This window comes from Lagenorhynchus albirostris, chromosome 10 (genome assembly GCF_949774975.1).
Source record: "Lagenorhynchus albirostris chromosome 10, mLagAlb1.1, whole genome shotgun sequence".
NCBI classification, from domain to species: Eukaryota; Metazoa; Chordata; class Mammalia; order Artiodactyla; family Delphinidae; genus Lagenorhynchus; species Lagenorhynchus albirostris.
This window is the reverse complement of record NC_083104.1, coordinates 27,220,910-27,235,099: the sequence shown is the minus strand read 5'-3', so window position 1 is coordinate 27,235,099 and position 14,190 is coordinate 27,220,910. Positions and strand designations below refer to the sequence as shown.

Here is a 14,190-nt window from a genome sequence, read left to right as displayed (position 1 = left end):
GAATCAGTGAGGGGCTGCACACAGAGCCCTCAGGACAGTAGCCTGGCCAGTGGTAAACATGCAACTGTGCATGGGCCCCAACTAACTGGGTGGCTCTGGGGGTGTGTTTCCTGCCTTCCACGGGAATCAATTTTCTCCTCTACAAAGGAAAAGGCTTTGACTAGCCCAGTGTGTTTTAACTTTTTCGAGCGGAAACAGCTTTGAGAAGCTGGTGAATGCTTTGGATTAGCAAGTCCAGAAAAATGCACATACGCCCCTTCCCCCAACATGTGTAAACGGTTTCAAGGGGCTCCTGAGACCCATGGAGTGGACTCAGGTTGATGGTTCCTGGACTTGCCTCTTCTAACACTGATATTCTAGGTCTCTGAGACTCTCCTGATTCCTGATTCATGTCTTCATGGAAAAAGAAAGGTTTGAAGAAAAAGAAAAGGCAGGGTCCTTCCCCCACTCTGTGTGTCTCTCTTTCCCTAAGGACAGAAGTGAGTATTTGTCATTTCTCAAAGATAATGGGTAAAGCTCTTCTTTTCTTTCATTCCCTCCTTTTTTTGTGGGGGGCAAAAGAAAGGGTCAGCCTTGCTATCAGCCTTGTTTACCTTTTGTTGTACTTCCATCTGCGGTCTAGGTCCTAGTAATATGATTCCAGGTCGGTTCTATAGATGAAAGCCAGATTAAGGAATTGAGAAAACAAAGGAAGGGGACTTCCCTGGTGGCGCAGTGGTTAAGAATCTGCCTGCCAAGGCAGGGGACACGGGTTCGAGCCCTGGTCTGGGAAGATCCCACATGCTGTGGAGCAACTAAGCCTGTGCGCCACAACTACTGAGTCTGAGCTCTGGAGCCCAGGAGCCACAACTACTGAGTCCACGTGCCACAACTACTGAGCCCACGTGCCACAACTACTGAAGCCCATGCGCCTAGAGCCCGTGCTCCGCAACAAGAGAAGCCACCGCAATGAGAAGCCTGCACACCGCAATGAAGAGTAGTCCCCGCTCGCCACAACTAGAGAAAGCCTGTGTGCAGCAATGAAGACCCAACGCAGCCAAAAATAAATAAATTAATTAATTAAAAACAAAAGAAAGTGTGGTTAACGTTCTTGCTGGTGTTCTTAGGTGTGTGTACCTGTGTGCTTGCTTTGGGATATTTTGTCATTTTTCTACAGATGCTGTATCAGAGGCTCAGAGAGGTTAAATGTATTGGCTAATGTCACACAGGTTTCAGAAGGGATTATGCATTCAACCAGTAGAAATGAAATTTATTAAGTGTATGTGCTGGGCTCTGGGTATAGGAATAGGGTGGTGAACAAAATAATTTTAAGTTTCACGGTCATGGTATCTCTCTTGCAATGGGAAGAGGGATGGTGGCAGGGGCAAAAAGGGGGTAGGGCATTAAGAGGTACAAACCACTATGTATAAAATAAGATATAAGGATATATTGTGTAACACAAGGAATACAGCCAACATTTTACAATAACTGTAAATAGAGTATAATCTATAAAAATACTGAATCACAACATTGCACACCTGAAACCAATAACATATTGTAAATTGACTACACTTTAATTTTTGAAAAGGAAAAAAATTGGTTTCTCTCCCATGGAGTTTTCCAGTCCAGTGGGGGAGACAGAAACCAAAATTTCTGTAAATTCTGTCTCTTTGGTGATAGGTTCGGTGGAGGATGTGAATAGGGAGGAGCTGAAGTAGTAAACGAAGGTGGATGGGCAGTCAGCAAAGGGCTCTCCGAGGAGGAGGTGGCATTTATATAGAGAAGCAAGTAGCCTTTGGAAGAGGTGGGCAGTGGGGAGAGTGCTCCAGGCAGAGACGAAGCCACAACTACTGAGATGAGAAAGAATTCGGTTTATTCGAGGGACTAAAATTTGGCCAGCGATGCTGGTGCATACTGGATGAGGGGAAAGGCGACAGCAAATGAGGCTGGCGAGGTGGGCAGGAGCCAGATCACCCGAGAGTCGGTGGGCTGTGCTACAGAGTTCAGGTTTTACTATAAGCGGTATGGAGTCATGGAAGCATTTTAAGCTAGCAAGGAACAAATCCAACTTGTGTTCTGAAAATCTGTTTGGTACAGAGTCAAGAGCTGAGATGTAAGAAGATATTATAAAGGAAATTATTCAGATAAGAATTATTGGGGACTTCCCTGGCGGTCCAGCGGTTAAGACTCCGTGCTTCCAATGCAGGGGGCGTGGGTTCAAACCCCAGTCGGGGAAATAAGATCTAAGATCCCATATGCCGCACAGTGTGGCCCCCCAAAAAGACAGACTACTAGAAAATTTTGGGCCTTCCCTCGTGATCCAGTGGTTAAGACTCTACCCTCCCAACGCAGGGGGCCTGGGTTCGATCCCTGGTCGGGGAACTAGATCCCGCATGCATGCCACAACTAAGAGTCTGCATGCTGCAACTAAAAGAGCCCGTGTGCCGCAACTAAGACCCGGCACAGCCAAATAAATTTTTTTTTAAAAAAAGAATTATTATCCCAGTGGTACTCAAAGGGATTGGTACCACCCCTTGAGATGTTTCAGAAATTTGGGAGACATTTTTGGTTGACAAAATAATTGGTGCTGGGCTCTGCTGGTACTGAATAGGCGGGGCCCAGGGATACTAATCATCCTACAGTGAGCGAGCTACTCCTCAACGTTGAGGAATCGTACAACCCGCCTGAATTTTGAATATTCCCACAAGATACGAATGGAGGTAGAAAAAACTGCTGGTGATTAACTGAATCTAGCTCCGAAATCTTTTTTACATATACACGATAAGCGTGTTTGGCATTTTTCCAGGGAAATCAAGGAAACTTTGTTACCAAGATTGGTTTACTGTTTCAGTAAATTACTGATACTTGGGTTTTTGAGCCCCCGTCCTCTGCAGGGGACTTTGTCACCTGCACAGTGATTCTCCATACAGGAAAAGTAAAGACTCCTTCCTTGGGTCTTCAGTGCAGTTGTGGTTGAATCTTTACATTTTGAAATTATTATAATTTCCCTGTTATGTGTCTTTTATATTATGTCACTGTGCTGATTTTAAAATTGTTAGGGTGTCAGTTTGTTAAATTATATAATACTTTTGCTTCACGATAGAAAGGGTATGGCACATCCTTGCTCTCAAGGGTGTGTGGGGCTCATGGTGTTGAGAACTCCTGACCTATCTTCTGCAATGCACACAGATTTAAAGAGGGGAAACTGAGGCTTGGCGAGGTTGGGGGTCTTGCCCAAGGTCACACAATCAATGAAGAGTAGAGCCAGGGGGCTTCCCTGGTGGTGCAGTGGTTGAGAGTCCGCCTGCTGAGGCAGGGGACACAGGTTCGTGGCCCGGTCCGGGAAGATCCCATATGCTGCGGAGCGGCTGGGCCCGTGAGCCATGGCTGCTGAGCCTGCGCGTCCGGAGCCTGTGCTCCGCAACGGGAGAGGCCGCAACAGTGAGATGCCCGCGTACCGCAAAAAAAAAAAAATAATAATAAAAAAAAAAGAGTAGAGCCAGGGAGTCAAACCTCGAAGCTGGGCTTATCAGAAATTGGCAATACTGCCTCTCGGGACCTGGGGACTCTGGCCCTCCACAGCTTCTTGTGATGGAGAATCCTTGTGACGGGGATCACTTACCCGTCCCAGTTCCTTGTCCTCCAAGGCCAGGACTCCTGTGCTCTCTGTGAACAGCTTCACCTTCACGGCGGGCAGTGCATGGGTCGTAGAGAAGTCACCCTGGGTGCCCCAGCTGCAGACAGAATCAGAGAGGTCAGTGCTGAGACCTCCGCCTTGACAACGCTAAACTGAGCCCCGCCTTCTTCCTGGGTCGGGTGAATGCAGGGTTAACCCGAGGCATCGAGGCATTGACGCATCGAGGCATGCTGGCTGTCACATCCCCCTCCCCTCCCAAGCTGCCAGAATGACAAAAAGTGTTAATTATCTTGTTAGGCAAATGCAAGACAGATGCTCAGAAAGTTGCCAGGGGTCTTCACAGAGCACTAGAAGGAATCACTTGGAATGAGCATGAAATCGAGTTGGTGAGAAATTTGCCCCATGCATTTGCTATCCCTACAAACCATTCCAGGGTAACCACTAATATTTCCTTGTAGCCTTTCCAAGAATCCCTAGTTCTTGGAAACCGCTGTTCTAGATTTTGAGATGCAGCTTCCTTCGGCAGGAGCTAACACCTGACCTTACAATGAGACCTCAATAGTAGTGGGAAGGGAGGGAGCCCCATTGCCACTGGCATTCAAAGTTACGTTGAATAGAGCAATGGATGAAGCTTAGTTTAGCCCTGTTAAAGAGGAACAAAGGTCGAAGGATGTGATGTGGGAAACGCCCTTCCCCACTCACTGGTCTCTGGGAATCACAGTAGATCTCCCAAGAGGAGAGCCTGGCCTACCTAGCATCTGGGTAGAGTGCCACTCTGAGCTGACATGAGCCCCTGATGGGCCCCTCAGATGTGATCTTTTCATCATGATTCTTACAGAGCCATCTCCATCCACTCTGTACCTGAAATCAGCATGATCTTCAGGAAGTATCAACTGGATTGCATTGAGCCCCTGCCCTAAACCCTTCCACGGCACCTGCTCCATTGCACTGGGCACAATCCAGACCCCTTGGTATGGTCTCCCACTCATCCACTCGAGTGTCATGGGCCTCCTGATTGTGCTACCTCAGGGCTGTTGCATGCACGGTTCCTTCTGTTGGCAATGCTTCTCCCCACCCTTCTCTTCACCCGCTACCTCTCTGGGGCTCAGCCAGAGCTGAGAACATGTCCCTTGATCTCCCAGTATCAATTTCGTTCCAGTGTTAAACTCTCTTGAACATACTGCTTAATTTTCTGTCCTAGCAATCACTGGATTTGTAATAACTGATGTACTTACATGATTGTTTAACAGCTAAATCCTCTAATATTCTGTAAGCTCCATAAGGGCATGGACTGTGTGTTTTGTTTATATTGCATTACCACAGTACTTAGCACACAGAAGACACTTAATAAATATTTGTTGAATAAATAAATTGTGCAAACATATATTCTTTTACAGAACTAGGAAACAGGAATAGATATAATTCTGTACAGAAATTTTTATTTTTTTATTTTGCCTACGTAATGGCCAATTTCCGTACTTCAAGTTACTCATTTGATATTATTTTTAATGACTATAATGTTACACCTGATGGATGCATAATTTATTTAACCATTGTTCTATTATTGAGATTGGGCTGGACATTACTTTTGAATTTCATCTCTGTTTATTTCCTTGGGAAGTGGAGAGTTAGATGGGAGATTGTTTCTTCGTTCATTTGTCAACAAACATGATGGTGCTCCTACAGTGCTGCAGGAACCGTGCTCATCATTGAAAACTTTCGAGTCTTGGGACACCTATTCCCAAAATGCTTTCCGCACAGCTGGTGACTATCCTCCTACCATCTGGGAAAAAGAGCGCAAATCACATGGCTTCTTGCCCACGCTGGGTGTCCCTATTCACTTTTTCTTCTGGCCAATTTAATCACTGCCGTTCTCATGGGCCTTTCCTTGATTAATAGCAGGCTTGACTATCTTACTCTGTGTTCATTGGCTGTTTGTATTTCCTCTTTTGTAAATGATGGAAGCCTGACTTCTAGTGTCAAGGTTGCCCTCAATTGAATAAATCCCATTAACTAAACTCAAAGACCTGAGGACTCTAGACTGTGGTTAAGAGAGCACCAGAAGGAGATAAGGAGGTGCCCAGCTCCATGGGGATCCAAGTGTGCAAGAACCACTGAGAGAGCACAACAGTCGCAAGAGAGAAAGGGAGAGGACACGGAGAGGACATGAGACAGGGCGAGAAGCAACAGGTTTCAAACACAACAGCACATGGAAGCTCCTAATTTTGGACATCAGCCACAGCAGCAAGCTCTTAGGATAGGGGAACCCTTGTCCTAGCAAAGGCAACGTGACAAGGCATACGGTTTTGAACCCAGCATTCTTAGTTCAAATCCTGATGAGTCACTTACAAACTGCAGGACTTGGGGTAAGTTAATTAACATCCCTGAACCTCAGTTTCCTGAGCTATAAAATAAGGTCATTTCACAGAATAGTTATAAAGAGTAAATAGCACCAGGCTTGGAACAGCATAAGAATCCCCCAGATTATGGCTACCTTCCCTTCCCCAAATGAGGATACACGAGGTGTATTCTAGTAACAGTGATAATCGCTTATATTTTGTGTTATCCATTCAACACATATTTATTAAGCACCTACTGAGTATCTGACGCTTCGCTGGGCAAGCAAGATGGACATTACCCTTCCTATTACACAGGGTAAGAGGTAAAACAGTTCATATTGTACCCATTTCACAGATGAGAAAACTGAGAAAGAACCTCAAGACCTTGTCCATTTTATTCCAGTGAACGGTGATCAAGCTGGGCTGGAACACAAATCTCTTAATTCCCAGTTTATAGCTCTTGCTGCTATTACTGTCATGATTATCAATAACACGCATGACCAATGATTAACGATTTTGGCAAAAAAACATGATCATTACTTTACTGTTCATGGTTAATTGTGCTATGAATCTCTTTGGGCATTTTTCATGCTTGGTCATGGAGATAAGGAAGATTCCTGCCAGAAACAAAGAGAGTTCTGGAATGAGATGCTCTAACACTGAGCCATAAAGAGGCCTTAATCGCAGGTCCCTGGGAATTCCCCACACTGGATCCCTGGGACACCGTCCTTGAAACTGGTTTATAGGGATTTTCTGGCCTGTTCAGTGGGCACGAACCCAGTCTGCCTGAACCCCTGCGGCTACCCAAGGATGCTCAGCTCATAATGCGTTCAACATGACTCAGACCGTGGGGCAGGGTGAGGTCCCTGAGACCCCATCAGCTGGATGGAGTTGAAGCCACTGGAGGCTGCCCTGACAACCCCTGTGCATTTGGACAGTGAGTTGCTTTTCCTTTCCACCAGGCCTGCAGCTGTGCTCTTGGCTTCCTACCATGACCCTTGGCTCACCTCAAGTTGCTAGGTTGCTACTGAATCCCAATTTATCCACCAGATTTCAAGATGGCTACCTGGCCCAGCGGAGCAGGCCAGAAGAGAAAGTCTAATCAGGACCAGCTATGTCATTCGCAGGGCCCGGTGCAAAACGAAAATGTGGGCTCCTTGTTCAAAAAGCAGGAAAAAGTGCCATTCAAGATACTAAAATACAGTGTTTTCCTTTCTCTGAGGATTTCCTCTGCTCAAACACATGCCCATTATTCCATCAGACCCCACTTAACTGACTCGAGCTCAAAGATCAAATTATTAAGAACGTCAAGACGGCAACGCGGAGCATGAAACCAAATGGTCCGAGTGTGGGACCTACGCGGCCCCAGCGGTCGCAAGCTCGTGAATCGGGCTCTGAGCCCAAGGCCACCCAGTCTGTTTAGCGTGGCCAGAGGATGGGCCATGCAGGGGAGGTCGCTACAGTCACAGGACTCTGTGAAAACCACTCCTGCCTTCTTTGGGTCAATGCTTCCTATTCATAGGGGCCCCAAGGAGATTTAGTTATCAGCACTTTCCCTGCCCCTGTCCCCTTTGGGAAAAAAATCATGAAAATGTCCACTTTTTGTCTTTTTCCGGCCACGCATGGAAAGACCTGACTATAACAAAAACAGCTAATATTTCTTCAGCGCCTCCTATCTGCCAGGCACACATTCCCATCTCCAAAATGTTAGATGGTCATACATGTATTTTGTCCTTTTAAGCCCTCTTGGCCATCCTGTGAAATGCTTATAATTATCACCCCCATAGTTACCGAGGAGGAAACTGAGGCTCAGAGAGCAGGTTAGTCATGTGTCCAAGGTCACAGGGAGCAAATGGCAAATCTGACTCCACAACCCAAACTCTTAGCCATGCCGCCATGTTGCCTTGCTCCCAAATGCCACAACTTGCTCTTCTGTGTCTGGATCCAGTGAGTATCAATTACCTCCGGAACTCAACTGGAAAGTTCTGTTTCAAAACGGATGGGACTCTGGGCTGCTCTAGGTTTATTTCACACGCTCAATATACTTCACAGAGCGCTACGTAACCTGCAGACAAATCAGTCCGCGGTGGAACCTTGGCCTTTTGGTGGAGCCACGTAATGATAAATGGATCTATTTCTCATTGTCGCCTTCTTCTCTGCTCATTTCTTTTCCTTTGCTGAGCACTGGCTGTGGCTATTTAAATGAATAGCTCTTTTAAAAGTTTCCCAGGACTGAAATAAAATTCTGCTTTGATTTGAAAAGACCGGAGGTTGATAGTATTTATGGCAAGGAGCAGTTGGGAAGGTTAACTAACTTCTCTCTGAACATAAAGTACCTAAAGTCAAGTGGGTGAGGCGTCTCACTTCCCTGATCTTATCATATCTGCTACTACACTCACACTGTACAGCTAGCTCACAAAAGCACTAAAAATAGTCACCAATTATCCAGTGCTTATGGTTTGCCAGGCCCTGGGCTGAGGGCTTTTCATGGGTTATCTCATTTAATCCTTCTGACAGTTCTGCAAGATATATCCTGATGATCCCCACTTTATCAATGGAGAAACTAGGACTTGGAGAGGTTAAGTAACTGGGCCAGGGTTTCAAACTATCACAGAGCTGGGCTTCAAACTCAGAGTTTCTGACCTGAAAGCCCATGCCTTAAACCATAGAGCTTTGCTGCTTCTCCGTAACTCATCACACAGTATTAGAGTGTAGTGTGACAATTAACTGTGTGTGTAACTGGCTCTCTCTCTAGATGGTTAATACCCTGGGGCAAGGAGCATAGTGTGTGTGTGTGTGTGTGTGTGTGTGTGTGTGTGTGTGTGTGTGTGTGTGTGTTAAATCTACCGTACCAAGCACAGGGCGGCACACAATAAATATTTGTTTAATGACTAGGAAGATGTGACAAATTCAGAATACTCATGTCACCAGATTCAGGGGATTGTGGAGAGATGCCACACAGGGAATATCCAAGAGTGTGACTGTCCCCTTTAAGCCAAAGTGAGGGTTTATCTCCTTGAGGATCAGATGTTTTGTCAGAGCACACCAACTCTCTGAAGTGTACAGAGTGGCTGGCAGCATGAAGAGGGGACCGAGACGACATAGCAGCAAGGACGGCATTCTGAGGAGCAGGGCGTAGGTCTTTGAAGGTCAAGGAGTGGTTAGCTCATGAGGCCAAGAGCTGGAAGAAATGTGGATGCCGACGGTATACGGTTGGAAAGCACCACTGAGTTACAAAATGAACTACTGTTATTATTTTTGGTCTTTTCAACCAGAAGCAACACAGGCACAGACTATGGAAATGCAGTCACCCACAGTGGCACCTCCAAAAATGAAGGAACATGTAATGACACATGTGTGCTCGTTCCAAATCAAATACCTTTTGCAAGAGGCTGGAGAACAAAGAGAAGAACAGTCCAGCTGACGAACCTACATGTGCACATGGTGTTGGATGAAGCTCTGACTTCCACTGCTGAGGGCTCAGACCTCTACTATGCCCTGCATTTAGAAAACACTTCCTGAATGTCTACGACGTGCAAATCACTGTGTTAGGTGCTGCTGTGGACCCAAAGATGCATGAGATATCAGCGCTGCCCTTATGGATGTGATATTCTACTTAGGGTGATGTCAGGTCCAGAAATGATAACAGTTGTTAGGTGTGAGCTGAAGCCTTGGCTTTCACATCTGTAACTGGGGATAAGAATAGTACTGACCCCAGAGAGTCGATGGAAGGATATGTAGGAGATAAACTATTGCACATACAGTGTTCAACACAATACCCAGCACGTGGAAAGCACCAAAGAAAGTAAGTCTTTCATTTTAGGATTATAGACCAGGGGTTGGTAAACTAAGGTCCATGAGTCAAGTGTGGCTGACCACTTGCTTATGTACGGCTGATGAACTAAGAATGGTTTTTTTACATTTTTAAGTGGCTGAAAATAATTAAAAGAAGAGTCATGTTTTGGGACACATGAAAATTACATGAAATTCAAATTTCAATGCCCATCAATAAAGTTTTATTGGGACACAGCTACGCCCATCTATTTATTGATACAAATCGCCTTTTGCACTTCAAAAGCAGAGGTGAGCAGTTACGACAGAGACCTTATGGCCAACAAGCCTCAATTATTTACTTACTGGTCCTTTACTGAAAACGTCTGCTGACCCCTGCTATATACACAGTTAAATCGCCAGCTCACGGGAGTACTTTTATTTTCATTAGCAGATGAGAAGTACGTATGCTCACCAGAGCGCAGCCACAAAGATAAACTGTAAACATGCACTTACAAGGAGAGCTCACCCCATGGCGATTCAATGTGCTGCTCTAAATTCTCCCTGGAGCTCTTGCTAGCACTCTTGGTGTACTGGAAAACTGGGGACTGTGTATCACAGCATTTCAGACACGTGGTGCCCAAATGCTGCTTCCAGATCCACTTGAGCTGGCTGACTCATTCAGTCACACTACATCATTATTAATATCAAATAATAAACAAGAGTAACAGATAATTCATATTTGGGGGAGGGTGTAGGTGATTTTTAAAGTCACAGCACATTATTTCTCCGAACCTGTTCCACAGAGCCACTGCTTTGAAAGGGAATACTTTGATCTGGGGGAGAAAATAAGGGAGAGGGGTGTGCTTGGGTGGAGGGAGGGAGAAATCTACGGGCAAAGCAACCTTCTACTGTGTGTTTGGCGAGCATCTGCTCCATCTCAGTCACATCTCTGTTTACTATTTAAAGCCTCTTATTTGCGGAAGCCTCCTCAGACCATATGTTATCAACAAATGTTGCTAATCAAATACACACAGTAATTTTCATCAGAATTTCCCCCACCCCCCCCATGAACAAAAAACAAACATTTGCCACAAAGGGAATATACCTCCCAAAATGACAGTAAACATCCACTGCAAACCTTTGACAACAGAGTGATGTTTACGAATGCGTATGTGACTAAGCCAAGAACACATCTACTTCAGGCAAATAAGGACCCTTGGAGAACTGGATTTTGTGCAGTTTGGTGTTGGGGGATGATGTCATTAGTTGCCATGGCGATGCTCAGCATAAGGTCATCATTCATGCCACGGAGACTGGATTTGCGTTTATTCAAGGTATGTGGCTCATGCGAGCTGGGTGTTAGATTGGTGTGGTTCGTAAAACTAACTTCCAGCTTTAACAACGGAGAAGTGTCATTTCGGGGAAGGAAAGTCCCTTGGTCCCGTTGCTAAGAGGGAAAATTAGTCATTGCCTGGAGACAACCGCATTAAAATCTGTTGGCCTGCCTTTCAGGCAGACGGCATGATACTCTACACCAAGCGAATCAATTGTACCATCGCAGTGTGTTTCATGCAAACTCATGGATAGGATGTGATTCGGGCCCTTTAATGTACTAGAAAAGCTAAACGACCTCTTATCTACGTAAATGAGGCGTTTGCTTTGTAAAAACTGGGTTGTCTGGGAGGCGGAGGGATGGAGACTCCAATCTGCCTATCTGACATTTCCACTGGAATAGCTCCTCTCCAGGAATCGGAAATCAAATGTGTTCAAACCTCAGCTTTAGTGTTCTCCCTGCACATCTGTTCCTCTCAGGTTTTCCCAGCTTAGTCACAGGAACTGCCAACCACCCAGAAAAGAAAGGTTAGAAGTACCAGGAAGAGGGTGGGTGGTATATTTACGTAGCGTGGACAGTCAGAACTCTACCAAGAAGCAATTATCACGGGTTCTTCTGTATGTGGTTTCTTGTTTGTCTCCTCCTACTAGAATGTAAACTCCTCAAGGGCAGGGATCTGTGTCTGTTTCCCTGCCATGTCTGAGGATGCCTGTATCCCCAGCACCTAGGGCAGTGCCTGTCACATGGCACATGTCCAACAAGCATTTACTGAAGAAATGAATTCAATGAATTGTGATTTTCTCCACAGACGTATGCACATTTGGAGATGAGATTCAAGTTGAAAGCGAAATTGAACCACGGTGGCTTCTCCTGGACTTACATTCTTTGGCATGGTTAAAGAGGAAGTACAGGAACATTCTATACTATAAACTTTATAAGGGCAGGGACCAAGCCCACCACTGTTGTAGTCCAACGTTTAGCTCTGCCCAGTACAGAAGAAGCACTTGATAAATGCCTGTTGAATGAAGGCCAGAGGAGATCAAATATAGGAGATCTGTGCATCAGTCCTAATTTTCTCATTAGCTATGCGACCTTGGACAAACCACTGGTAGGGTCTCAATTTACTTATCTCTATAATAGGGGTAGGGAGGCAAATATATTGATATTTTCTGTCCTAAAGACAAAAGCCTGGGTATTTGATTTCTAGCATTTCCTTTTGGTTCCTTCTTAGAGTTTTCATCACTCAGCTTATATTACCCTTCTGTTCTTATATGTTGTCTACTTTTTTTTTTTTTTTGCCATTAGATACCTTAACATATTAATCATAGTTGATTTAAATTCCCAGTCTGATAATTCCAACATCTCTACCATACCTGTCTCTTCAAACTGCGTTTTTTGTCTTTTCATCACTTTTGTTGGAAGTGACATGCGGGGCAAATGGAACCCCTTATGGCTCCAGGAGCAATTTCTTCTCCCAGTTCTCTGTTCCAGGAGGCTATGATTCTCTGTATCCGTTTGTCTATCTCTCTAAATCTGTGGGCAGCGGTTTGCCCTGTGACCTAAAATTCTCTGATGGATCTAAGAAGAGTTGCTGATTTTCCATTTGTTCAGCCTTTTTCTTGTTGTAAGGACAAAAACCACGCCTTCCAAGCTCTTTACATGCCAGACCGGAAACCAGAAATCCCCTGGAGCCTGGACTTGTCAAGATCCTATCCAGCTCTGAGAGCTTAGACTCTATTCTTCACTGGAGGTTGACTCATAAGAATCTATATAGATGGTCAAGAAGAAAATCTAAATGGGAAACCCAAGGTTGGAGCTAAGTAATAGAATGGTGTGGGATTAGGGTGCACGGGGTGGGGTGTGGTGCTTGTACAGTGGGTGGGGTGGGCCTGGGGTTGGGCATCACGGGGTACATCATGAAGATGACAGCACCTCACGTGGCTTGACAGGGTTGCCTTCGCTGGGATGGAGTTTATAGCTTGGCCTAAAGACATCCTCTGTCATTATGAAAGGCGGTGAGTTTTTGTCATTGGAAATGATGGCTGTCTCCCCATTCTGAGGTTCTCCTGCATCTCCATCACCTAGCTGCCTTCCTCTAACCATCTGTTTATTCCAAGTTCCTAAGGACCGTTAGAGAAAAGGAATTGTTCACTGCATGGTGGACATCAAAAAGGCACTCGCAGGAGGTTGCTGGGGACACATTCATTCACTTTCTTCTCTCTGTGACTCAGCCAACCAACGCCTGTTTAATTTCCCCCACTGGGCTTTTTCCTATAATTGTTCTTGTAACCTGAGCCTCGTTATTAGGGTTGCAACCTGTGATTTTCATAAACAACTAGGAGGTGCTCTAGTTGACTGTGTCTTTAGAACTTCAACCTGCCTTAGGACACCTCACAGGCTCTAGAAAGCTCACGGTATACAGTCAGAGAGGCTATCCCTGTCAGGAAACCTGGCCAGGGCAATTACAGAATGCAACGCAAACCCCTTCGCATTCCAGCCAGTTCTACTAAGAGCATGAACCAAATGAGGAGAAACAACTGGGGGACACAGAGCAACAGACTCAGAGTTGACAGGAGCCCTGAAGATCACTGTGGCCAAGCTCCTCATTTACAAATGAGGAAGCTGGTGCAGTGGGGATGAATTTTGGAGTCAGCCTGTTTAATTTTTATCATTTCACAGCTTTATTTTCTCAGACAAATGTATTAGCCTCTCAGATCTCAGTTTTCATGTTTATGAAATGGGCACATTAACAGCATCTACCTTATAGGGCTTTCTATCTGCCTGTCCCCCAATTAAATGACAGAAGCACTGAGTACAATGTAAGTTCTTAACAAAGGGCAGCGTGCATTATCCAGGGGGGTTCGGGATGCAGGGAGCAGGCTCGGGAGTCTAGCAGCCTGGATTCTACATCCAGCTGTGCCACTGTCTACCCGAGTGATTTTAAGCAGCTGACTGAATGTCTTGTGGCCTCTATTTTCTTACCTGTAAAATGGGACGCTAATAGTGCTTCCCTCTTAGCATACCTCTTGTTAGAATTCGGTGTGAAAATGCTACCCAGCCTGGTCATCAATAAAGCCCTCCGTAACTATTCAGGACATCTGAGAGATACAGAACAACTCAGTCCAGGT

The 14,190-nt window shown here is 45.4% G+C and overlaps 1 protein-coding gene across 16 annotated transcripts in view; it reads right to left on the bottom strand.

Annotated features, from left to right (window-relative positions):
• CADPS (calcium dependent secretion activator) overlaps positions 1-14,190 on the bottom strand; it is a 479,657-nt gene that overhangs the window by 192,662 nt on the left and 272,805 nt on the right. For all 16 annotated transcript variants that reach the window (XM_060163968.1, XM_060163967.1, XM_060163973.1 and 13 more), the window contains one exon: positions 3,602-3,713. In XM_060163968.1, the coding sequence (XP_060019951.1) occupies positions 3,602-3,713 (112 nt within the window). The remainder of the gene's footprint in view (positions 1-3,601; positions 3,714-14,190) is intronic.